The sequence below is a fragment of the Nanorana parkeri genome, unplaced genomic scaffold (assembly GCF_000935625.1).
Source record: "Nanorana parkeri isolate BGI_ZX_2015 unplaced genomic scaffold, ASM93562v1 scaffold195, whole genome shotgun sequence".
Taxonomy (NCBI): Eukaryota; Metazoa; Chordata; class Amphibia; order Anura; family Dicroglossidae; genus Nanorana; species Nanorana parkeri.
In genome coordinates, this window is record NW_017306463.1 from 1,482,263 (window position 1) to 1,509,848 (window position 27,586).

General features: G+C 41.5%; 1 protein-coding gene across 1 annotated transcript in view; it reads right to left on the reverse strand.

Annotated features, from left to right (window-relative positions):
- Nucleotides 1–27,586, reverse strand: part of PKD1L2 (polycystin 1 like 2) — a 78,912-nt gene that overhangs the window by 1,653 nt on the left and 49,673 nt on the right. Inside the window, exons 30-42 of the mRNA XM_018555386.1 lie at nt 26,677–26,887; nt 23,671–23,899; nt 21,296–21,524; nt 17,903–17,999; nt 15,910–16,044; nt 14,714–14,899; nt 11,630–11,957; nt 9,969–10,102; nt 7,890–8,017; nt 5,393–5,553; nt 4,853–5,063; nt 2,829–2,930; nt 816–947 (exon numbers count right to left, since the gene is read on the reverse strand). Coding sequence (XP_018410888.1) covers nt 816–947; nt 2,829–2,930; nt 4,853–5,063; nt 5,393–5,553; nt 7,890–8,017; nt 9,969–10,102; nt 11,630–11,957; nt 14,714–14,899; nt 15,910–16,044; nt 17,903–17,999; nt 21,296–21,524; nt 23,671–23,899; nt 26,677–26,887 — 2,283 coding nt within the window. The remainder of the gene's footprint in view (nt 1–815; nt 948–2,828; nt 2,931–4,852; nt 5,064–5,392; nt 5,554–7,889; nt 8,018–9,968; nt 10,103–11,629; nt 11,958–14,713; nt 14,900–15,909; nt 16,045–17,902; nt 18,000–21,295; nt 21,525–23,670; nt 23,900–26,676; nt 26,888–27,586) is intronic.

Sequence of the window (27,586 nt, forward strand, 5' to 3'; positions counted from 1 at the left end):
CCTGCCATACTTTAGATACACCACTGCATAGGTATAACTTCTAGAGGCAGATGCATGAAGGAATTTGTAATAAATCTAATTTTCCTGGAGTAGCCAATGCAAGTTCAAAGGCACACTGTAAGTGAATACAAAATACTTTATGGATAGGAAAATGCTGCAGGTAAGCATTTCAAATACTTGATTTTCCTGTGCCTTTACTTGTAACTTTTTAATTTGGTGGCAGGGTCTCTTTAAATGAGCACTACGTAAGATAAGGACCTCGTCAACTGTCTATCATTTATATTTTTATCTACAATATTTTTTTTTTTTAACCTATTTATCTCATACCTTCAGCCAGACACGTGCAACAGGTTATGCATGCATGATACTGGATGCTGGCCTTGGTGCTCTATTTAAAGACTAGAAAGTTATATTTACTCTTTATTAAAAAAACAAAACACTTTAGTAGAAAACTTTTTTTAAAGGCCCATACACAAGCAGATTGACTTTATATGGAGCAGAATCGTCTAAAATGCTTAGTATGAAAGTTGAATAGGAATGGAGATTTTATACACTTGATAGTCAGAGGTTTACTAACCTGACCAGCAAAAGAAACAGCCGGAATGTGACTGGTTACTATAGGCAGTAAAGATAGCAAGTTTTCTTCCCATTCTTCCATGAGTTGCAAAATAATACAGTATATGAAGAGCCTTGTAAATGTATGTTCTCTGTACTATATGGCATTTCCTGAGAAATTGCTGATAATTCCGAGTGGTTTCTGACATATCACATTCTCTGTGTATATAAAGTTTTATGCTTCTATGGTTTTAGCTTACCTGGTGATTCTTCTGCTCCTCACTGAATGCAACCAAGATAACCGATATGAAGAGATTCAGCACCACAAAAGTCATAAAGATAATGCACGATCCAACGACAAATGAGCCTAGCACGGGGTTATAATCCAGCACCTGGCAATGAAGATGAAGGCAAAATATAATATTAGATGGCATTGAAACAATACAACATTTAAGATGGTCATACTCCTATGGATTTTTTGCAGATTTTCTATGGTCAGATGGAAAAAAGTGCAACAGATTCCTCCATCTACGCTAAACTGCGTGGATGGAAGAATCTCCTGCTGGGACAAGCTTCAGTATCTTGCTAGTCGGCCCCGCTGGCTCTCAAAATACCTGAACAATCTGATTGGATGCAGGCATTGTTCAGGTAACTTGAGACACACAGTTTAGCGTAGATGGAGGAATCTGTTGCACTTTTTTATCTGACCATAGAAAATCTGCAGATAATCTATAGGTGTATGGCCAGCTTTAGACAGGTTTTAGATGAGTGAACAGCATTTTATTTTGAGAGTAGATGAATGAAAACACAGAAATTTACAAATTGAAGGATTAAGCTTTTCACTTGGAAACACTATAAACAGACTATTTTGCATGGAATTGACATTGTCATGAATTGATCACTTATTTGCTGTGTTAGTGGTCAGGACCGGATTTACTCTCCCTGCCGCCCCAAGGCTGGGTTCCACAATACGCCCCCCCGCGCCGCCAACCCATTGAATTGGTTATGCCATCTAAGCGCGACACTTATTATGAATTATTGTATAGAAGAAAGTGACTTGCACAATCAGTGTTGCAGCTCATTGTTTTGTGGTGTGGGATTCTTATATCTAATTTTTGTACTTAGGTGTGACAGGCCTAATGGTGTCACATGGGTGAGTCTCTTGCTGTCCCAGACCTAGAAGTACCCGGCAATTCCTTTAGTTCTTTACACTGAATGTATTGGTTAGGGAGTGAAGGAAAGGAACGTATATGCTGGCGAGGAGTAGGGGATTAAGGCATGCATCATTTTTCACTGCATGGTAACACAGGTTATTGCGGTACCACACTTTGCAGCACAACACACACCTGCCAGGAGGTGTGGTGGGGTGCCGTTAAGAATTAATGGCAGCTCAACTTATCAACACTTCTCAAAAAGAGTGCGCTAAAGGCACGGTTACCGTGCCTTTAGCACAGTGCTGCAGTTTGGAGGGACCCTTAAAAGCACTAAATAATCAATGTAACAGAGGTGTAGCACATATTTCTGAACCCACATAGAGCTCACCTTTACTAAGGGCAAAAAAAGTTATTTTATTTCTAAAATCAGCACTCTGACACAGCATGTGGTACTCCTTTTTGGGAGACATATATATTTTTAAAGCTTCCCTGTCCTTGAGTGCGCCTTAGTAGCCAATAAAGGCTCTCTCAATGGACATTGAATGGACACCTTACAGGGCTTATTCCCGAAGTCCAGCCTCTATCATTGAGGTGAAATTCCTTTTCAGGGAGATTTTAGGAAGCATCTTCTATTGTAGTGTTTTTCTGCAGAACTTTTACACTTTGAACATTACTAATGACTGACAGATTAACTTTAATTCTTAGTTGCCGTGCTGGGCTCACTATCTTTAATTGATTATTAAAATATAAAAGTAAAGATTTTAGTGAATAAGGAAAGTGTGATATCCCTCTTTTTGTGTCCTGAGCACTTGTAACTCATTTTGGAATTGAAGCACATTGTAAACAAATAATATATTGTCCATTTTACCAGTTTACAGATGTTGACAGATAAACCATATGAAATCTAAAATCTAAAAATGAATGAAGTTCAAATATGAATATACAAATCGAATTACTGCCAGTGAAGAAAACAGTGAACCTGACCCTTATTTGCCTTATTTGTTGCTGGGAGATGTGCTTCCACAATGCAAATAATCCAGACAATTCTAGTGCTGAGCCTTTATTGTGCTCCTCCATTCACTCTTAACTCTAATAAAGCAGAATGGTTGTTTACAATACCTCCTCATAGTTGAAGATTCCCAGCTGAAGGCTGACCATAGTCTTTGCTGAATCAAACACAGTTTTGTATGAGTTAAGTTTCCATCCAAATATCAGATTACACTAAAACCAGAACAGAACATACATATAAGTGAAGGCTGATTAAAAATATACTTTTGAGTGGCAAATGCACAATTAATAAAAAGGTAAACAAAGTTCTTATAGCTCCTCGAAAAAAAAAACTTTGAGGTATACTTGGCTCCAAAGACCCCAAATCATGCCTACGGTCCCATGCCCATCTTATAATGTAGTAACTGGAAAAATTGCCAATTTAATATGTAATTAGCATTAACAGGGTATGCTTCCTTCTCATCTAATGGCTGTCTCCCAATATAGCTTCAGAGTCATTATAGTCACAGTTCTGAATTCAGAGTGCCATTACCGCAATCAGATGCCAAGTAAAAAAACTGTGAGGGGAATTTATCAATACTGGAGCAGCTGTCCATGACAACCAATCCGCTTCTCTCTTTCATTTCCAAATTTTAACTGAACAAACTGAAGAGAGAAGCTGATTGGTTGCCAAGGGCAACTGCTCCAGATTCAGGCTGCTCCAGTTTTGATAAATTCCCTCCTGTATGTTTTAAAGAGGCATTAAGTAAATTAGTAAACTGTCACCTTGCTAAAATGTTTGCTCGATTTTTCTTAAATCTGTGATTTGTAAAAGCTTTGGATGCTAAGGGGGTGATTTAAAAACTGCTCGCATATCGAATAGCTATGCGAAGAAGATCAGAGGGGCATATAAATGTCTGATGCTCCTCAGCTCTTTCTAGTGTCCATAATTTGATGCAAATCTCCTTCACATAGCTGCTCACTTGACACACGATTTATAAATCAACCCCTGCTTAAGGGCCAGAGAATGTGGATAAAGGCCACCAAAAGGAATTTAGATATTAGAGCAGCAAGAACAGAAAACAAATGCCAGAGCCACTCCCCAGACAGGCAGCTTAACACCTTTAGGCTCCAATGCAAAATGTGAAGCAATGCACAAAGAAAATATCTTTATTATTAATAGCACTTATAATGTACATTAAAATCTCATTTAATTAATAAAAATATGCCATCCTGATGCTGATGCTTCATTTGTGCAAAAATGAAGGCAGGCATCAATCTCAGAATCAGTCCCCTGACTCTGGGGGTAATAGCAACTGCTGTTTCTGCTCTCTTAGCTGCCATGCCACTTGTAAAGAGGGGCCAGTCTCCGTATAGAAACATTAACTGTATAGGCACCATGGAGGTGCCTCTGTTGGCACAAGTAGCCCTTTATAGAGTGCAAAAAGGCTCAATGCAGACATAAGTTTTGGGTCCACTTTCAACACTCATCACTATAATCACATACATGTGCATAAAATCCCCTAGAGAGATGTTTGACCAGTGGCTCTTTCCTATGAGAATGTAATGGGTGTCCACACTTGGACCTGCAAATTGTTCTTAGGCACAGTCCACAACTTGCCCGTACTTCCAGTTTGCAGACGTGTAAATCTACATTTGTCCAATGCCATGCTCAATGACTTAACCAGAACCAGACCTATAACTTGTGATGTCACAGACAGGCTATGCGTCTGAAAGGTAGACTTTGGCACACTATGGAAGAGCTTCATTGATCAGTAACTGGAGGCCAGCATTCATCTACCAGGCTCCTTTGTCCTCCTCTAAATACTTTTTTGCTACTTTGCACTTTTGTCCTTTCAGGCCGCACAGAAGTTATGTACTACTGAGGTCAGTTAGCGTGCCATTGGTGCATAGAAGGTAGCACAAAGTATTTATAGATGCAGTACGAATCCCTGGCAAATATTTAATGTAGACACAGGAGGCCTCTGTAGTTTACGTCTACTGTTACATTATCAGCATCTAGTAGACTAGTGTTTCCATGACAGGTGTTACTATAGGCAAGTCCTACTGCATATATTTTCTGTCTTTACCCTTGTAGATATCACACCACTTTATGAATCTGTAACAGAGAAGTAACAGAATACCAGCATACTCACAGCAATAGAATAGGCCAAGAACATAATTAGAATGACAGTGATAAATCCAGAAATGTCACCCCAAGCCCTGCGCAGAGTTGCAGTGATCATGTTCAGTTTTGGGTTTAATCTCAGCAGATGCCACAACTTGATGGTTGATAGGAGCACTAGGAAAGCTATAAGGTAGCCCAGGGCTGCATCTGCAGCAGCCGTTTCATTAAAACTTACAAACCTGAAAAACAATAAAGCAAAAAGGCATTTTATTCTTTCCTTTGTAAACAAAAAAAGAGAAGCAGGCAAAATAAAACAACAACATAACTTAATTTAGCCTAAATTACAGCAGTAACAGACATATTTTATAAATAACCGACAGCCTTTATTAAGCCAGTATAGCTTTAACATGTTACAATCACAATACTGGTGGTACAGGCTATTACAATATAAGGAAGACATTACAATACAATTCAAGACAAGATGGTAAGGAGGGCCTGCAATCTAAAAGGGAAGGGCAAGTGATACATGAGGAGGTACTAGAAAACATATGGTATGTATACTACTCACTCATCCTTGTGATCCTGGTAGTAGTTAATGTCCCTGTTTCCTAGAATGGACCTCTTTACAAACACAGAGAGAGCACTCCAGCTTATTATAATCACAGCCAACTCCAGCAGGTTCCACTTGCTGCGGAGATACCCCCATTTAAGAGTTTTCATTAGTTTTCCCTGTGGACAGTATACAAACTGTTACATAGTTTTACAAAACGTCTACATTGCGTTTATTCCATTAGCAATATTTGGGTTTATGTGCAACATTTGTGCTTGTTTATTTTTTTCAAATTAATTCAAAATGACATTTGGACGTTAAAAAAAACAATATTAAAAAAACATGAAAAGAAAAAAAGAAAAATTACTAATTATACACCTCCAGACCACTTCCTGTACAGTATGCCCCAATGACTTTCCGAGCCTTCTTTCGGGGTTCTGTGAAAGCTGGGGATCCCACATTTCAGAATAAATGTTCAAACAAGAGGACTTATCACAGGATTTGCGATCCTCAGCTTTCCTAGTTTCCCTCAGTAAAAGTGCCAGTGATTTCACCCTTACCTACTGTAGGCAGGTTTGAGGGGTGGGTATTTTATTTTTCTGCCATTGTTTTTTTAATTGAACGGCTTTGCACATGGGGTGTGGGTCTACAAGATAAGCAGACTTTGCAATAATGCGCACAGTAAGAGTAGTAACCTCATCCTCCGTCACAATCATTATGTTTACTACATGTTTTGACTTTTGTTAAATGCTGCTGAATATTTTATTCTTAAGACATATTCACCACAAGTTCCATGGTGCAATATGGACAGCTACCTATAGCCAAACAGATGAGCAGTATCTACAGAAGTTTTGTTTTAAGGCCGCACTTGAACTGCTACTCCCACCTTGCCCTTTTAATCTTTGTCCAAAATTTTCTCAGATAAAAAATCTTGTATCACAGCAAAGGAGATGGCACCAGAAGACCCACAGCACAAAGCTTCTATCATGCCACCCATAGAAGGTGCTAGCTGATAAAGGACCTTCACCTTGCTTCACTGTAGGAACTGCCTTGCATTTGAGAAACCCATAGCCACCCATTCATATCAGGAGCAGTCTACACATCAGGAGCTTCCCAGCTTTTACATCAGGAGCCCCCCTTTCACATTAGAGTCCTCCCTTTTACATCAACGTTCCCTCTTCACATCAGAAGCCCCTTAACATCAGTGTCCTCAGTAGTCCCCCCTTTACATCAGAGTCCAACCATCACACCAGGAGCCACAGCTGCAGGAGCATGGGAGAGGGTGAGAGGTGAAGCAGGCCTGGACAGAGCTGTACTTTTCAGAATTGATCCCACCCTCACTGCATTAGCGTCATTGCGCCTACACCATGGAAAGGCATGATGCTGTGTGAAAATTTTGAGGCACCCCTGAATAAACCAGAAGGCACCCTTGAGAGAGGCTGGTTAAAAATAAGAAATTCAAATCTGGATTGAGAGCAATATGTAATCTTCTATTGCTGACCTACCAAAAATGTCTTGTCTGTCTCTGGCTTCAATAGCAGCTTGCATATTTTTCTCTTCTGTGTTTAACATAAGCATTAGAGAATACTGTATTTAGAAATAATTAGGGATGCACCAATATATCGGCCCCAAAACATATCGTCCGAAAATGGCACTTTTGGCCGAAATTGCCGTGTATCCCAGCTTTCTCTCCTACCCACTGGGCGCTGATCTGTGTCACAGCGAGGAGGAGCAGTGCGGGAGGAGAGCGATGTGAGCAGCCGGCGTCTCTCCTCCCCGCATTGCCCAGCATCCTGTGAGAGATCAGGAGAGCGGCATTGTGGGGTGTCGGTGACAGCTGTCACAGGAGGTCGGCAGTGCATGGGAGGAGTCAGCTGTCAGACCTAGCTCCCCGCACCACTCCCTCAGCCTCCTGTGACAGCCGATCCAGGATGAAGAGCGAGTACAAACACTCAGCGATAAGTGATCGCTGAGTGTTTGTAAATAATTGAGGACAGAGTATGTTTACTGTGTCCCCAATTATGAATGAATGGGAAGTGATCTACATCACCTCCTGTTCATTCATGATTGTGGACATGGTAAACACACTATCTCCACAAGTTATGAATGAACAGGAACACTCAGTATAGAGGATTCCTGTTCATTTATAACATGAGCTGTAGAAAAAGAGATTGAGGATTCTGTATTCTCAATCTCTTTTTCTATTTTAAAAGGGAATACGTTTAGACCCCTAATATTTCCCCGAACCCCCAACAATAAAGTAACAAAAAAAAACATTTAATACAAATTATAAATAAACAAAAATAAAATATAAAAAAATTTAAAAGTTTATAAAAAAATAAACAAAAATAAAATATTTTTAAAAATTTGAAAAAGTTAGAAAAAAAAATAATTTTCGGTTTTGGTTTTGACATTTTCATTTAATTTTGCACCTCTAGAAAGAACTATGCTCAACCCTATAAGTCATGAGCAATACAGGTAGCTGAGTTTGCTGATGTCACTCGGTATGCCTTACCTGCACCACCATGTAGTATATAACAAAGAGGAAATAAATCACTTCAGCTGCCACAACAAAGATGTGTAAGCCGTCTGTGTAGGGATACAACCTGATGCTTTGAAGATCAGCGTGAGTCATGAAGGCACCTTAAAGAGAAAAGCTAAGTCACTATTTTTGGTGCCATTAACATTTTCAGGAGACAATCATAACAGAAATTAATTAGACACTACTGAATCCTCCATTCTGTTCACAGGCTTGAGGTTGGTAGAAGGAGGAAATTGGTTGTTAAGCTTAAAAACACATGAAAAATAACCTAAAACGTTTCTGTTGTGCGTTTTCAGGTGCTCCCATTGAAGTCTATGGGGCAAAAAATGAAATGTGTAATTCTGCCCAGAACATACCTTGTGTATTTTTTTTAATGCAATAGCACGATGCTCAGGTGTGAACAGGTGCCATTGAATATAATGGGAATATTTAAGTTTAATGTTGTTGCACTTTGGGAAACGAGTGAATCACACAACTGTTTAATATCTCAATTTCTGTTCAGTTGAATCTACTTTTCAATATAAATTTGTTTAGCCACCCTGCTTCAAAGGGTATCTATGGTCAACAACTATTTCTATATTGAATTCCCACAAGTTCTATCCCACTCCTAATAAACATATCGATCTAGAAGCTTGTAAACTTACTGACACCATTTCACTCAGCCCTGTGAATAAGCACCTTCTGTCATCACTAAGCCTGACATCTGAATTACAACTTAGCATCTGAACTTCCCACAATGTCATTTCTTATCATTGCTTGCTGGAAGCAATGCATTGTGGGATATGTAGCCATGAGAAATTGAGATTGCATCACACCAAGCAGCAGGGAAAGAGACGCAAAGCACACCGGGAATCCAGGTTTTTGGAAGTGATGGTCAGACAGAAGGGAACACTCACTACAAAAAAGGGATTTTTTCATGTAAGCTTTGATTGCATTAATAAAAACAAGTCTAGTATGTATTCCTATTACAATACTGATGTTATAATAGGATAGTATATGCTGTGACTTTAGAATTTCTTAAAGCAGAGGTGTCCCCGCAAATTTAGAGCTACCTGGCTGAATCTAGCTAGTGCTTAGTTGACAGATTGTGCTGACATTGCTTGGTTTCCCATAAACTTGGTAAGATTGCCAGCTCCTGTTGGCTACCAGGGAGTGTCTATGGCAATAGAGTGGGGAGGGCCAATAGAACTAGGTTATGAATATTTAAGTCTTTCTATAGCCTGCTACTAGGTGTTTTGTTGCCAGTGAAACATGCTGGGGAAGGGATAAATATTTAGCACTAAGCTAAACCCTGGTCTTGGCTTAAGGACCTCATACTGTAAAGCTGTTAGTGGAGCTGGGTGGAACTGTGATCTGGGAATTTGGGAATTTGAAGACCCTCCATGTGAGTACTATGGTGAATTAATATCTTTCAAACACACAAAGTGGCTAGCGCCCAACTTGCATTCACACCCTGCAACCAGCCAAGGACTTATCCATGGGACAAAATGCTAGACCACCCTCTTTAGGGTGGTATTTAGGTGTAACATAAAACATGGTCTGATTGCAGATACTCCTATCCTGCCCCCCCCACTTACTTGAAACGTGGTCTTCTTCTCCCCATGGGCTTGCTTCCCTTTTCTAATTTGGCATGGCTGTGCATGGCGCCACCTTTGAAAGGATCAGTGAATGCAGATACTACTAGTCCCATCAGCCACCGCAGCAGAGGGACTCTTAGATTCAACGGACTACAAGTGTGGTTATGTCACTTCACTTGTAGTCCATTGACACTTCCTGTTGTCGATGTTACTGAATGTCCATACTTTGGTAGGGACATGGATGAGAGGAACAGTTTGCAGGAGCCAGAGCATTGCATCCATGATCTATCAATTGCAGTTGTAATGCTTTACTGGCTGCTATGCAAAAAATAATAAATGCATATTTTGTTATTTTATGAAGGAGTGTACATTTATAAGTTTTTTTCTGAAAAGTGGAATGTCCTTTTAAGACACATTTGTTATAATACTGATAAAAGAGAAATAGAACATGTATAGCTTGTTACTTTGCACCTACCTAATGCATTAGTTTCAAACATTAGCCGGACAATGCAGAAGAGGTTGACGTTGGCATTATAAATAGTAAATTCTACAAACAGAGCTCTAGTGAAATTGTCTAACCAGACATTGTTGAAAAGATATTGCAGAGTCCTGAAAAGAGAGAAAATAAAGACATTGTAATTGTACTAAAAAATCTTTGATTGCAGTTGGATTCTAAGTCACATTGGTTTTCTGTCGGGCAGCCTGTATTGCTGGCTACAGCCCTGACTGGCGAGGGTTAATTATCCTGTGTCTCACTGGCTGCAGCACTAGTCTAGTCAGCTGTGGCTTAATTCATCTAACCACACACCTCCTGCACTGGGATTGGCCTTGTTGCTGGTGGCGCCCTATTTAGGCATCATCAGCCTGTTCCCCAGTGCTTGTGATAGTTCTTGCTTTACAAGCTGTGTGCTGTCCCTGCAAACCCTGTGTCTGGAAATCTTGTTTGTCTTCGGTTCTGACCTTGGCCTGTCCCTGGATTACGCTTTGCTTTCTGTCAGCCCTGACCTCAGCTAGTGCCCGGATTACCCTGTCCAGCCACCAGCCTTTGACTCAAGCTTGTCCCTGATTACTCTCTGGTAGTGTCTTTCTACTTCGATCCGTACCTCGGTTTAGCACATCTGGCCAGCCTGTGGCTTCACCTGATCAGAACATATAGTTTAAGTCCTGGGGGCATCCAAGTACCGGTAGGCGTGCTTGGCTTATGGGAACGGTGGCTGCTATAGATGGAAAAACTTGTCAATATTTGTTCTGACAGCGTGCGTCCACAGTTGGTCCTGACACCTACTTCACCTCCCATAACCAAAAACTTCTCATTCTTGCTGTGTTTTTGGCTGGCCATACACCTATCAATTTTTTTTGTTCAACCTGCGGGCTGAACAAAAAAAATTGACCCAATTCCTCCATCAACACAAACAGCATGTCCATCAAGGAATCCCATTGTTTACATTGTATTCTGAATACCCAATCAGGGTTGGCTGCTGGTTTTGATTGATCCAAAATTTTCCAGCTGGCTCCTTCGATCAGCTGATCGAGGAATGCCGGTTGAAAGGGATTGGACAGCCCCACACACTGTGTGAATTTTGGCCAGTAGGTCAAAAACCAACCAACATTTCACCATTGTATGGGCACTTTAAGCCTGCTATATAGCTGTAAACTGTAGCTGAAACAAGAAACTTATTGCTAAAATGCTAGGAAGGAGTTACAATTTCTATATTTCAAACAAAGTAAAACAAATTGCATGCAATATTCAGCAGGATGTGTTGGCTTTCATTTTTAGTGCCAAACTAGTTAACCAGACCATAAAAGACAGTCTTTAGTGCAGAGGATCCTGGATCAGGAGAGATTAGTACACAAACAAGCTAAACCCTGGCCACAAAAAATACATTTAAATATATTTCTTAATAGCCAAAAAGGATAATCCCCTCTAGAGAGGCAGAACCAGCTGTCAATCAGGTAGTGGGGTGGATCCCGACAATGTCGGGATCTTTCCTGGCTGTAGCGCGTCTCTGCATTGTCAGCATATAGCTATATGCTGAGTTTTGGGAAACAGGCGGACATTAATAAAGAGAACTAACACCAAAAAGGTTTGGTTATACGGTAGTTCTCTTTTAAGTAAAAATAAAATTAGAAACATACCTGTGTGCAGTTGCTCTATCACTTCCCAAATGCACCACATAACCCCCTCCACGGTATGTTGTCAGTCGACCCCAGGTAGGGTGGCCTCTAAGCTTGGACTGGCTTTTGTAGTACCAAGCAGAGTCAGTGTTAGTTGCATTGGTGAAAGCAGAGGAATTCCAGCCTTCCCCATAATGTTCCATATCCTCAGTATCCAGGGAATAAAGTGCTCGACAGTCATCAATCGTGTTTTGGAAGACAGAAGCTATTGGACAAGTGTCCTTTTTGACTCGCAGTTGGCGAAGTCTTGCATTGCCAACCAACTTGGATTTACCATCTGTCACAAAGCCTGTCCCACATCAAACAGACAAAGAAGTATATCTTAAATAGTAGAAGTATATCTTATACTATAGGATGTTCAATTATGAATCAGTATGGATATACAATATTAATTTATTTTTTTAAGGGAATTGAAAGTATCACCTTATTTTACTGAAATTATTATATCTGCTTGGATGTCTCTACCTACCACAATATGCCTCCCTGACTGTTCTAGTGCTGTTCTGGTCAGTCACGGCTGCATCCAGCAACAGTCAGGGAGGTTAGTGATTTGAAAACTGATCCCAAATATGAATGTAGTGTACATAGTCAGCAGTCAGCATTTTCTATATTTCAATGTAGAAAATGGACACTGCCGCTTTAAGAGACTTCAGCAGCATTACTACTGTAAGAATATGCAACAATTGAGCTGGTTGACTGCAAAAAGGGGAGTAGGGAAGCTTGGATCACTTGAACCAGCTGAGATAGATATGCTTTCAGTGGTTGGAGTGGATGGCACAGGCCTCTGATTAAGGACACTGGCATTGTGCTATAATATACAGGTGGCCTATTCTACCTATCTAGTACACATAGCAGAGAAGCAAAACGATGGGGCCCCTGTCTGTGTGATAGGAAATAGGATATTGTTCTCCTTTTTCTGGAGTCCATTGAGGGACACAGCTCTGAAAAATTCTGAGATGCAGGGTTATGCTGCTGCCTCTAGGAGAATTGGATGCTATGCATAACATTAAAAGCCTGCCACTTTAAGGCAATAACACCTCACACCTGCCATTTGTAGCAAGCAGTATGAAAGGAAATGTGGAAATGTGGGGAGGGAGCGGTGTCTCTCAATAGACTCAGAGAAAAGGATTTCTCAGTAAGAACAAAATCCAGTATATTCTCTATCGTCCATTGAGGGACAAAGTTCTGAAAATTGTAGCTGTATGAAAAATATAACTGGTAATTGCTGCATTTAGTGTCTGATACTATTTGGCCATCCCAAAAACAAATGCTGCTAAGCGGTTTTTGGATGCACCTGACAGTTTTGTGTATGATTGGTGCTATGGATGTGATGCCTTAAAAAATGTTGATTACAAAGGCTGACCAAGGGTTGTTCCTTTCCTGGAAACCTCAAGGAAGCAGAAGAAAATGGAGATGTCTTTTATCAAGCTTTGTAACTATAATGATCTGCAGTCATTGTGCCAATGTTAATGTTGTTATATTAAGAATGGGGAGTGGGTTTGTATGTAATAATTGCAATACGGCTTTTGGAAAATGGCGGTGTTGATATGTGCAGGAAAGTGCACATGGAAACATGTGAATGCTAACTGGCAGATAATTAAATAAAGGGAAGGCTGGACTTTGCTGGCTTTGTATATACAATAGAGCAAAGTTCCACAAAGTTTTGGTATCTACTGTTGCACCGTTTACTGGGTGGTATAATTCCAGCGGAAAACTCTCTAGGTTCGTACCACCCTTGCCTTTTGAGTATTAAAGGGGTTCTTGCAGAAAGCATACCACAATGTGGGCATGTATGTGAGAGCCACCACGTGAAAAGCTAGGAGTGTCAGGAAAAGCTCTAAGCAAGCTGGGTCCATTTACAAAATCAGTCTGCTTACCCCAAACATAGAAGCTTAAGTATTTTAGAGGGACAAAAGGGGCAGGATATGGACATAGTAGTGAGAAGTCACATGATTCTTAGAATGCCATATCTAGATTATTATGATCGTTTGCAGCCTAACATCTGTTAATAAAACATTCAGAAATGTGCCCTCTTTTGCCAGATTATTTTAGAGAATCTCTATGACTGAGCCCAGGAATGGGTGAAACATGTCAGAGGGGGCGGACTATGCGCAGTACAAACTTTCAATATACCGATTCAGTGTGGAACGGTGTGGGGCTGGAATTTTCCTTTACTATGGATATGTAATGTTTCATATTTTTGACAAGTTCCCCCAACAAGTGAAACTCTAGTGTTGTTAAAAGCAAATCCCATCTAGATGAACTATATCCCATGGCAAGAGTTTTAGCTATTAAAAAAAAAAAAAAAATGGTTTGCCTTGCCACATCAACCTGACCGCTAAGAGGAAGAATCTGCCTCCAATGAGTGTTGTAATTACAAAATGAGCATCATCTACATCCCATAAGTCAATAAGAGTTTTAAGATGTATCTTAGAAAAAAATTATATCCTATTGCTTCGAATTTGACTTACTTCAAATTTGACTTACTCCACCCACTATGTTCAGGTGGAGTAAGATAAGAAGCTGCTGCTGTTATTATATTTATTCACATTATAATGTATTGCTGAAACTAACGGACCGCAGTTCAGACAGAGGGATGGGGAAGATGCTGTAGTGGGGAACTCCATTTGCATGCACTATTTTTTCTGACCGCAACGGAATGCAGGCATTATTTTGCCATGCGTTCCGGTGCAGGCGAGCGCACCGCGGTGCCATTGACTTTAATGCACCGCCACGCCCCCTCCCACCCCAGAACGCAGTGAGCTGGCCGGGATGCAATCCAGTGTCTTCCAGTACTAAATCGGCCGGAACACACTGGAGCTGGTGTGAACATACTTTTTATTTAATATTAAAAAAAAGGTTTAAAAATCATGTTTTTTTTGGGGGGGGGCGGGGGTGCACTTAATGGGTTCTTGCACCGGGGCCCTGAGGTTTCTAGTTACGCCTCTGGTAGCAGCTATATATGTTATTTGAATAAAGTTTTCCTTCCATTGTTTAACCTGATACATACAGAGTACAAATAAATCTTGTAAATACAAATTGTACCTGGATAGGTTCCATAGAGGTTATTGATGAGGGTAGTGTTAGCCCAGTTAAAGAAATCTTGGTAGCTGCAGACCTTCTCTAGTCCGTCAGTAAAGCTGTCCCCTATGTGCTTATTAAGGTAGTATGAGTTTGGGTCTCTCTGTCCATATGCCACTAGTAGAAGCATCCACAGGAATCCTAAGTAAGCTGAAAGACAAATGCAAAAGTAATGCGTTACAGCAGGTTATCAAACTCAATTTCATCGCGGGCCACATCAGCATTATGGTTTCCCCAACAGGCCGGTTGTATCTGTAAGACTATATAAATGTATCTACTTTTTATCATATTGAACAATTGCCTCTGCATTCGGTTATTACTGGTTTTAGTATTAACTTAATAACTAGCTCTGAAAGTAGAAGTTTAGGAAAAATAAAGGCAATTATTATAATAGTGCAGACTCTCAGGTGGCTGTTGAGATTCTTTGGTGGGCTGTGCGGACTCTCAGGTGGCTGTGCAGGTTCTATGGTGGGCTGTGTTGACTCTCAGGTGGGTTTGCAAGTTCTATGGTGGGCTGTGTGGACTCTCAAGTGGGTCTCGGTCAGCCTTGGCCGGTGCGAGCGGCGTGGATCCACAGGAAAGAGGACATTTGCTGCATGCGCTGTGAACAGGCGCCGCAATTCACAGGAAGGCTGCCGGGAACTTACTGGGGACCTTGGCACCCTCCTGCCGCTGCTCTGCTGACCTCTTTCACCTGAGATTTCCTTAGTGTGCCAAAATATTGTTAGTCCTACATCCTTCCTGCTTGCCTGCATACCCATGTTTGTTTTTCTGGCTTGTGCAAAAAGTTGAACCTCCACTTCACACAATTGGAGAAAGGGGTGCAGAATTTGTGTGCCTCCTCTACTTCTTCTGTGCAGTATTCTCCTGCCTCCTCTCTTCCCCACAATTTGCTCTCACTGTCTCCTGTTGCTCAGATATGATCTGCCCCCATTGACTCCCTACTCCCCTTAGCTTTCTCCCTACCCCCCCTCCAGTCCCTTCTGCTTCCCCCTCTCCTGTGACTGACTGCTTTTGCAAAAAGGCTGATGGATTCATTATGGGCTTCAAATTGTCATAAGAATACATTCATATTGATCTGAGAAGAAGTTGTAGATTTTGGGTTCATTTCATTTTATATATATGAGTTTACATTCCACGATTATGTGCTCAGACATTACCTAGTATTTCTCTTAGTAAACCAAACACTTTTTGCTCTTTGATGTAGTTATCTTTCATCTTTGAGATATCACTAGGAGGGGGAGGCTGGTAAACGTTGCTGTCTCTGCGAGATTCCAGTAAAAGGTTTGAATCACCTGCGGATACACAATAAACAGAGATACCCTTTAGTACCCTAAATCTTAATGTCCTTGGTTTAAAAAAATGTGATTGAAGAAACCATTGATGTGACAAATATGTCTGCTTTGATTTCCTTATTTGTGCTAGGACAGGGTTTTCTATGGTGAAAATGTCACCTTCTGCTCATGACCCCTCATTTAGGCTGGGTTCACACCTAGGCGTATCGATCGTGACAATCGCGCGTTTCCGAGGGCTACCTGGCTGTATCCCAATGGATATGCGTGGCAAATACGCCCCAAAGAAGCTCCTGTACTTCTTTGGGCGTAGGGCGTTTTGCAGCGCGTTCCTATGCACTGTAAAACGCCCAGGTGGGAACCGTGCCCATAGGCAATCATTGGTTTTCACATGTTGAGCGTTTTACAGAGCGTAGGAACGCGCTGTAAAACGCCCAGGTGTGAACCAGGCCTCAGGGGTTAGCATTTAGCCCAGTGGGTAGCCCCACTGTAAGTGTTAATAAAAAGTTTTCCTGGAGTTCTTTAAAATAAATGCAGAGAAACTCCATATAAAAAGCATTTAGCCCAATAGGAGCCTAAAACACATAGCCCAAGCAAAATAAAAAGGAGATAAAACACCCAAACATGTAACTTTTTTTTTTTTACTCATGACTCCATAGCCATCATAACAACAGGAACCCCCAGATAATACTGGCCTGACAGTAAAATGATGAAAACATGAACACAGGACCACCACAGGGTGGAAAATAAGTACTGAGACCATAAACAGACTGCTCCTAGATAACTGGAGAAACTTCCAGGATTTAAAGTGACATTAAAGGCAAAACAATTTTTCCCTCCCCCCAATGTAAATGTTAGCACTTACCTTAAATGATGTCTCTTTTTCCGATCTTCCTCTTCTTTCCCCATGTTTTCATCTGTCCCTCCAGCGGTGTGACGTCACTCCGATCCAGCGCTGACTGCTCTGTCTCTCCGATCCACCGGTGTCTGCAGGCGGGTGCACGCGTTCATAGACTTACCTTGCGTCCCTGCTCGTCTCCCGGCCGAGAATCGGAACTGCGCATGCGCCCGCCCCAAGATCCTTTGCGGCTGTACGAGTAGTTCCTGATTCTCGGCGCGGGAACGAGCGGCGATAACGAGGTAAGTTTAAAATGATTTTAAGCGTTTTTTTTTTTTTACACTTCTTGCCTATATCTACTGCATGCTAGCAGTAGATATAAGCAAAAAAAAAACCGGAGGGTTTAGAACCCCTTTAACTTATTAGGCATGAATTTACTAGTTTTATCGGCTGGCTAGAGAGACGTCCAGGAGTTAACATTAACTGGCAAGTATCAACTAGCAGCTCATGACATCAGAATCCCATTGAAGAAACAAAAGAAACTAAAATAATAAAGCAGAAGAAAAAGAGACATCCATTCCCCTGAGGACAGTAAGCCAAACTGGCAGGTGTGAGGTGGGAGGGGTTATGTCCCTTAAAGTGGCTGAATTTCATTTTTCTCAGGATTCTTCAGAGCTGTGTCCCTCAATGGAGAGAAAATCACTTGATTCCCCAATTTTAAATTGTATAAAACAATATCTGTGAGAAGTAAACGTATACCTGGAAATATTACAGTATCTCCATGATATTCTCTGCCATTTCAGAGAGGTATGCACATCGTAAAGTGCCAACCTGGCATTTTTCCTTTGTGCCCAAAAACATATCAAAAAGCATCTAGCTACCTGCCATGGCCAATATCCCAACCCCATCCTTTCCTCCAGTTTTTACATGGTCAGCCTTACAAGATCTTTTTCTAAATACAATATTTTTTGAAGTAGCATTAGTATTAATACTGCCTTTGGTCGGATAGATTTCTTGAGTTACCTGGGGTAGAAAGGTTTCCATTAAGAGCAGTTTCTTCTTCATCTTCTGGTTCCACCTTCTTAAGAACTAGAGCAAAAAATGCAGCAAATCCCAGTACCTAAAACACAATAAACTCGGGCTGTAAAAAGTCATACTGGGCTAATCTGTTGCATGTTTTTAACATAAAAAGAGAAGAAAAAACAATAGTTGCTCTCTTAAAGTCTTTTGAGTATTGCATAATATTTATTAGTATGTATTTTTAAAGAGTATCTAATATGTATTTTCGTGTGATGTAGGGACACCTCAAGAAATGCATCTCCCAGGAGCCCATTCCCTATACATAGTGTGTGGGCAGGCTCTTGGGAGTCAAGGCAGCAGCATTGTTTTGCTAAGAGACAAAATCAATGTATGCATTTTGAGTGGGACAGGGAGGACTAGAATCCCTATAATAGGAATATGAAATTATTATTCTAAAATAAATTTTGTCTATCCAATTGATGTAAATCAATTTCCACAGCAGATCTCTAATTCTGTTAGGCCAATCTTGTACATTTTCATACTGCAATCCACTTAATTATTTGGATATAAAGCCAATAAACTGTTTATGTAACACAATGGTGTTTTTAGCTGCTCATCTGGTGTTCTGCTTTAAGTGCTAATTCTTAACTGCAGTAACCCATAGCATTCAACTAGAATTCACCTTCTGTTGGTCTGACATCAGAAGAGGCAAGTGGCTGCTATGGACTACTGCACTTAGAAATTAATATTTAAAGACAGGACTGTAAAAGTATATTAAGCCTGCACTAGTTTTGGTTTGTGCAGAGTTGGGAGGCAGTTGATGTACACTTGATCCACGGTATACTCTGCGCATTATATTTCCTATTTATACATTTTTCTTCTATACTTTGTGCATGTTTATATATTATCAGTGTTTTTCTAAAATGGGTCCTGTAATAGCCCCGCTTTTAGTTATACATACCACAAATATGAGATTACTTAAATGTAGGGATGTCCCGATACCGAAGCTAGCATCGTTATCGGGACCAATAAAGGGCATTTTGACAAGTACTTGTACTTGTCAAAATGCCCCGATGCATAGCGCTGATGCTTGCACTGTTTTTTTGTTTTTTTCTCTGTACCTAAGTAAGACGGGGCCTGGGCTTAGTGTTTTGTGTGAACAAGAAGAATCTATTGCTGTAGTGTATTCTATATGTACTGTACATGTACTACATATAGGATGCACTGCAGCAATAGATTTACAATTTCTCCTGCTAACATAAATAGGTTAAATGATCCAAAGTACAACTACATGTTATGTACTATTATGTACATAGGATCATGATTTAACCTATTCATGTTACCAGGGGATAATTGTAACTCTATTACTGCAGTGTACTGAACGTGTGTGCTGTATATGTACTATGGATCATGATTTAACCTATTCATGTTAGCAGGGTAGAATTGTGAGCGCCTCCCACAAGTTGAGCACCGAGACGCGATGCAGCAATCCTGCCCAGCGCCGACTACGAGAGGCACCGCGTGAGGCAACAGGGATCACAGTGAAACTGTGAGTGAGGGAAGCTGGGACAGGGCTGGCTGTAAATCTATTGCTATAGTGTACTGGACGTGTGTAATGTATATGTAGTACATACATACAGCACACACCTCCACTACATTACAGCAATAGATTTACAATTCTCCCTTGCTAACATGAATAGGTTAAATCATGATCTATAGTACATAACGTGTAGTTATACTATGGATCATTTAAAGTCACCTGTCCCCTTAAAAAAAAAAAAGAAAAAAAAAAGTATCAGTGATTGGTATCGGCAAGTACATGAGGGGAAGTACTTGTACTTGTACTTGGTCTTGAAAAAGTGGTATCGGGACATCCCTACTTAGATGCATAACCTGGAATGTGAGAAGGATCAGAGAGAAACTCTGTGAACTGTGTGAACCCAGTTTGCCTGAGTTCGCCCAAGCCTGCTCAAAACTGTGACGTCCACTCCCCCCTCCCAGCCCAATTAGTCGTGGCAGTTACATAGTTAGTCAGGTTGAAAAAAGACACAAGTCCATTGAGTTCAACCTAACTCGACAGTTGCAGCATGGGCTTCCCCCCCTTTGTAACTTATAGCTAAGGGGCAGGAGATACACCTGGGGTGTGAAGAAGGGGGGTGGATTGGGCGAACTCAGGTGAACTGGGTCCACACCAAGCCCAGGCTCATCACTACTCAAGAGGATTGTAGTTTTATCCTAAATAAATCAAAGGTTGATTACATAAACAAGAACTGCTCTGTCTTCAGGATACATGTTGAGGGCAGTTCATTACTGGCTTTAAAACATACATGGATAGGTTGGGCTTATCATGCTACTTCGAAATCTTTATTTGGGGGTTTCTATTTCAAAATCTACAAAATAAATCAATTTTGCACTAGATCAGCAATGTCTGTATGTTATTTTTTAATGCAATATCTTTTTCAGTATTCCTAGACTTAGGGGTCTATTCACAAAGCTGCCGAAGGATTTGGCCGTAGCTTCGGCCGATCCTTCGGCTGGCTTCGGCCCCAGGACCCCTTCGGTTCAGGAGAACCGAGGGGGTGCTGTACGGGCTATTCACAATAGCCCGTACAGCTCCCGATCACGGCCGAGCAGCTCAGTCGAGCGCTGAGCCGTGCTGAAAGCTGAAGCTGGCCGAGCGGCCGGCCATTGGCCGGCCGACAGCCTGAATTTTCCCAGCCTGCAATGTCCTGTGAGATATCTTGGGACTAAATATTATTAACACAAAAAATTAACAGGGAGATAAGAGAGAGAAGACAGAGACACATTTTTACTGGTAATACCGTATTTTTCCGTCTATAAGACGCCCCTATGTATAAGACGCCCCCAACTTTTCTTGCCCAAAATTCCGAAAACAATATTTTAAATGGTATAATGCATCACACTTACCTCAATCACGTTATGGTCCGACATTACAGCTCCGGGCACTGGCTACACGCTCTCCCGAGCGCCGGCTGACGTCAGGTACAAAAGATTTATGATTGGATTACAGAGACAATATAACAGTTTTCCTCCAATCATAAATCTTTTGTACCTGACGTCAGCCGGCGCTCGGGAGAGCGGATTACAGAGCCACTCTCCCCAGCAACAGCTGACGTCAGGTACAAAAGATTTATGATTGGAGGAAAACTTATCTTGTCTCTGCAATCCAAAGTTTCACTCGTGAGGCTACCGTAGTTTGCAGTGGTTTCGGCAGTTTCGCAACCGCGGTTCTCCTCTCGGTACCCATGTATAAGACGCCCCTCTATTTTCAGGTAAACATTTTAATGAAAAAGTAGCGTCTTATACACGGAAAAATACGGTACTCCAGACATAAAAACTCCTTGCTGTGAAATATCAGAACCCTCTAAAACTAACTTTTAAAGGTTGCGTAATAAAGAGACTCTCGAAGAATGAGATTGCCATTGAGATCAGCCACTTGATGGAGCTGTCCTTTCCATAATGTAAGCCGTATAACATTGTGAAGAAGCCTGATACACCACTGGTCCCTGCCACAAGGAACCAACCGATGAATACAAACCACCAGGGCAGCCCCTTGGCAGTGTTCTTCTTCTTATCCTCAGACAGACTGGCCGTGGATGAGCACCTACAGAATGGTGATACAACACGGATAAAAGTCAGTAAGCACAGTGTTTAGTAGAAGCCATCATTCTATTCTGCGGGTTTTTTTTTTACTACTAATGAGATCTATTCTGCCTCGATCCTGATTGTCATACAATTTCTTTAATCTGTGCAGAATAATTATAGTGGGCAGCATATGAGTACATGTGGCCAGTACAGTAAAACTGGTAAATGACTCATCAAATTGGTTATGGCTCCATTGATTGCTATAGAACAAAACAGAGAGATTCCCCGGAGGAATATTAGTAATCCATGCATTCCATTAAGGTGCCCCCTTTCGGGATGTTCCAATGGTTAATAGTAATTGCTCCATGCCTTACTTCTTTGACTTCTGTTCACAGAATAATCCATGGGGAATTTCACCATTTAAATGCAAGGAAACATTTTTGTTCTGTGTGTGCAGCCCAGCAACTCATTCAGTATTTGTCACAATTCACCAGGCACTTTCCTTTCCGTTAGCTTGTGTGCTTATAACTCTCATTCCCTCTCACATCCTCTCTCTCTCATCTTCTTGTATAGATTTAAAACCCAATGCAAGCCCTTCCCCACAGGCCTCTCAACTGTATATTTTGGTCACATGATGCACAGAGTCCTCTTTTCTGCACCCCTTCGCCAGTGTTGGGCAGTCCTAAAAGATGCAGAGGCTCACGGTCACAATGCACTAATTCAACCAGGAAGGAAGACTGGCAGCAAGAAATTACTGTATCGGCTGGCAGTGTCAGAGAGAAGGTGAGTATTGGAGCTGGAGATGCTTTTTTATTTACTGTAGAAAAAACATAGAAACATACAGACAACATAGAAACATACAGAAACAACAGACCAAGTGGTCAATCAAGTCTGTCCCTTTTTTTTTTATTGTTTGAGGATGTCCTAAGCCTGTTTAAATTCACTTACTGTTGACTGATTCACTACCTCTGCTGGTATTCTGTTCCAAACATTAAAGGAGAACTATGGGGTTAAGGCTTTTCCCCATAGTTCTTCTTAGGGTAACGGGAGGACACAAACTAGCGTCCTCCCGTCACCCTAGGCTCAGTATACCGCGAGCTGTAGCTTGCGGTATACTGAGACGCCGCAGTATACCGCGAGCTGCTGCTCGCAGTATACTGAGACGCCGCAGCTGAAGCGGATCCCGACAATTGTGCCGGGATCTGTCCAGCTGCATGACTGACAGCTGGCTCTGCCTATCTAGAGGCAGAGCCAGCTGTACCCGCCCCCTCCCCCGTCCGTTCCGCCAGTCAGCCCTGGCGGATCGGAGCGGGGAGGGGGAAATCCAACCCCTCCCCTGTCATGGCAGAGATCCGTGACAGGATCGAGAGGTGAGCGAACGCCAGTATGTGTTCGCTCACCTCCCGATCTACTGAGCTGACCTGTGACCGTCTCATTGTAACAGGTCGGCTAGAACTATGAGGTGAGTGAAAAGCACTCACCTCATAGTTCTCCTTTAACTACTCTTTTGGTAAAATACTCTCTAACTTTACTCTTTAGCTTTCCAACTAATTTGAGGTCATGCCCTCATGTTCTCGATCTCAGCTTCATCCATAAAGCTTTTCCATCAATAATATAAAGCTTTTCCAATAATATCTATCTTGTTATAAACCAAATGAATTACTTAAAGTGACACTAAAATCAAGAATTAAACCCTAAAATGCATTCAAAACAAAAATGTAGCTTATTCCTGCATCACTTGGTTGTAGATCCTCAAATCATCTCTAAGTTCATGCTGACACTGTCCTTCCTTCTGGAGGGTGGCTACTTTTGTTCCTCATGGTCCCTGTGCTTGTTGTAAAGTAGTCACCGCTCCAAGTTCGCTCCCGTGATGGACTACAACTTCAATACAAAAAAAAAGTAAACTAAATATGAGATTGTAGTCCATCATGTGAGCGAGTTTGGAGCAGTGGCTACTTTACAACACACAGGGACCATAGGGAACAAAAGTAGATACCCTCCAGATGGAAGGACAGTGTCAGCACCAATTCAGAAATGATCTGAAGATCTACAGCTGAGTGATACACAATTAAGCTACATTTCTGTTAATAGTTAAGGAAGTTGAATGCATATTTAAGATTTATTTTTCAGTTTAGTGGCAACTTAACTGACTTACTGTCACTTACATGTCACTAGCAGAACTAGATGTATAGAGCTGATTTTCCAAAATTTCCTTCATATGTTGGACTTGCGACACAGCTTGGATGTAACTTTGAGAGTTTTGGAATTGATGGGGTCCTAGAATTTCCAGCTTTCTCTCCACATGCTGCAGTTGTAGATAGAGATAGCGGTTCTGATCTCCACGAGGCATCCTCTCACACAGTCCTTTATCTGGAGTAGGACTCCTTATGTCTTCTGAAAATAATCCAAATAAATAAAAGGGTGAAAGTTTTATGACAGCGTGTCAGGGATCTGAACACCTCCAGGTGGCGCTGGAGCAGATCTGGGAGTTCCAGTGCTCTCCTGCAGGTGTCTCCAGGCAGTGAGTGGCTGTCAGGCACCTGAGCGCCTCCAGGTGGCACTGTGACTCTGGAACCAGGTCCTGCACTTCCAGGCCTCACCTGCAGGTGTCAGCAATTAGGCACCACCTGATACTGATCTGGAAGGGTATTTAATCCCTCCCTGCAGTGAGCCTGGTGCCACAGTATTGTCACCATTACCTGCATCCTGTGACATGTTTCCTGTGATCTGTTTCCTGCGATCTGTTTCCTGCATCCTGGTGCCTCCTTGTACTCTGACCATTGGTCCGTGGCTCCCCTCATGTTGCCTTGCTCCCCACGTTCACTTGCCCTGTTACCTTTTGTGTGTGGTTATGTTGTTTTGCATTTCAGTTGGCTATTATTAGTTGCGTGTGGTTACTTGTTTTCAGTGTGTTGAATAAACTATATGCTCAAAAGCAGTATCTGGTGTGGTCACACATTTGGTCCTCCCGTATAGATACCTGTACGCGGTGTGGGGACACCCGTGCACGGTATCTTGACACTGTGCTAAAATGCACGTACAGTATATATTTTAATGGTGCATTTAATGTGAACACGTATCGCTAATAAGTAGACCCCCAACCTCCCATGAAAAATGCTTAGAAAGGAAAAAGTGTCAGAGCAGATTTTTGTGATGTCTTGTGCATTTGGGGTACTTGGCTTTCCCAGGATTCCACTGGAAGGCTGAATTAAATCTCCAGTGCCTAGGTAAGTACAACAGAAGTTGGGTGTAATGGAATAACTTTTCCTTCTATTTTTTATTTTTTCCAATCATTTTTACATGAAGTGATGGGGGTCTACTCGATAGCATTGCGTGTTAATGCAAGGTCTTCTTTAATGCACCTTTGTGGCAGAATATTGGCTAGTCAATAATTAGTGTTAATTAAAAGGTGTTCCTCTCAGTGCTGGGGTAACCAACATATATAACACTCAGAACTTTAGTTATCCTTCAAAAATTGATCTAGCCATAAGATCTGACTGGATTTTGATGACTTTGAAGACCATTCCCACAGATCAAAAGGGCCTATACTTCAACTCCTGGTATATCTAGGTTCTTCATTACCCTCTTTGGGAGAAAATATAGATGATTTGCTCTGCTGCTGCAATTGTTTGTTTTTTACCAAAAATTTGTAGACCTCATTCCATAATATCCATGTGAAATCCATAACGCTTTATTACAGTTTGCTGTCTAAACCCAGTCGCAAAGCTAAATAATTTACAAGTGTCCCATTTCACTCCAGACCCGAATCCCTTAGTAACATACTGGAAGGGTGCTGGGTGGGAAGCAGATGGCCCCGCACAGATCCAAGTATAAAGAAGTAATCGCCCGCACACCTGCAATGTCCAACGCATCAATCGGTCCTTTTTTTTGACGTCAGATGCACATGGCATCACAAACATAAAGCAACGTTTCAGAACCTTTTTGCCTGATGAAGGGGCCATGTTAGGTTCCAAAACGTTGCTTTATGCTTGTGATGCCATGTGTATCTGACGTCAATAAAAGGACAGATTGATGCCGGGGACTTTGGTAGACATGTGCGATTCGTTTCGTTACGAATCGAAATTCGTACGAATTTTCCTGAAATTCCGAATTTCGGAGCATCTGAAATCCGACTTTGGTGAGCGGGCGATTACTTCTTTATCCAAAGCTAAATAAAACCCACACTTGCCGCTACAAAAAGTACATTGCTAAAGGTGTATTCGGATTTTAACCTGCTTTTCCATCAAACGTTGGCCCTATAAATTACTAGGATGGCCACATTTGCTTCATATTTTTAATGCCTTGTAAGGAATCAAGGACGAGATTGGACAAATCTTATTATTTAAACAAATGTAGTTGTTTCTCTAATGCTAATAAAAGATAATGTTTCAATATCCTGTAGAATGTAGGTTATGATGTATTATGCTGATGTATCCTCAGTTTAACTTAGCCCCAAATGTAATATTTACATTTTCTGTGTGCAAGTTGGCCTCCTCTACTGCCTTCATTTTTTTTACTGCACACTGTAGTGATATATTTATATGTTTAGAAACAACCTAGTGGATACTTGCCTGTAATATGTTTTTGTTACAATTATATTTCCTTCCCAATAAAATGGGCCTCCAACAGCCATACTTCTGGATGGTGGATGACAAAGCTGCCCCATAGCTGCAGGCATAGATGTCCCTTTCTATTTGCTGTGTAGACTGCAGGAGCAGCATGGGTTATCAGAAAGCCTGTTACATTACCTAAAGGTCAAACTTTTGACTTCAAGTCACAATGGCCCCTTAAAAAAGAGAAGGGATAGTATTCCAAGCTCACAAAGAACTGCTTCACTACCCAGACCATTCCCTAAATGCAAGGACTGCCAAAAAATTTAGTCCTTGGGGTGACCTTTGCAGCCTTGTCCTTCCTTCACAGCTCCATCTACATTTAAGATTAAAGATTTCTTTAATGTGTCATGTGGTTTCAAGGTCAGAATTAAAAACAAGTTATATATTTATAAGATTTTCTCTTTTAAATGAAAGTCACAGAGACTTTTTTTTTATTGACCACACACAAACACACAATGATGATGTGGTTATCATACATATGTATACCCAATGTGCCGGGCCATCCAGTCATGCTTACTGTATATTTTCAGTTCTATGTCAGTCAAACTGGCAACCTACCATGTAAGTCTACGGAGCCCAGGCTGAGGTTCAGTGACCTCTCCTTTTTCTTATTATCATCATAAAATTCCTGGCTAGCTCTGTTCTGTTTCATAATAATTTCTTCAACCAGAGACAGAAGTTTATTGATATCAGCTGAATTCCCAAGGTGTATTTCTAAAAGTGGAGACTTCTGGGCTTTAAACAGCAAGTTGGCAATTCTTCTGATGTCCTATATGAAAATAGAGGAATATAATTTACTGTAATTAGAATAAAATTGCAATCTCACATTGTTACAAATAATTCAGCAAATCTCTAAAAATCCCCGTAGTGGGAATTTTATTAAGGTTGTGTAGCCCTGTTGTGATTTCAGCTCCTTTAAGAGGAAAGATATTGCAGCTGCAGGTGGAGCCAGAGAGCACAGGTTGTGGAGACTGTATACAGAGCTGATTTGGATACGTTGGCTGAAAGGATTTTTGAGAACTGCATTACCCAGGAGGCTGTGGGGAAGGAAAGAGGAGGCTTATGGGTTGCAACTGCAGAGCATCCTCAATCTGGGACAGCCATCTGAAGAGGACAGACCTGTGTTACCCTGTGTGGGTTAAGACTGTGTGCAATAGAGCTGTGTGGTCACCGCTGACATACAGGGACACACAGGCTCTGTGCAGCGGTGTACTGAGAGACTGACCTGAGTTGCTGAATCAGAGAGGACCCGATCGAGTGTCTGAAGTGAGGACCGGTGACGTCGAGGCCTAGCCGCACGGCCGAACCAGCCACCGGGGTGATCCAGCCAGCCCAGTTGAGAGGGAGTAGCCAGATGGAGACGACCGAGATGACTGCCAGTCTCCTGAATGAGTGAAAACTTCTTACAAGGGACCCAGATGACTTCACCTTCCTCCCAGAGTCGACTAGAGAGAGAGAGGACACCCAG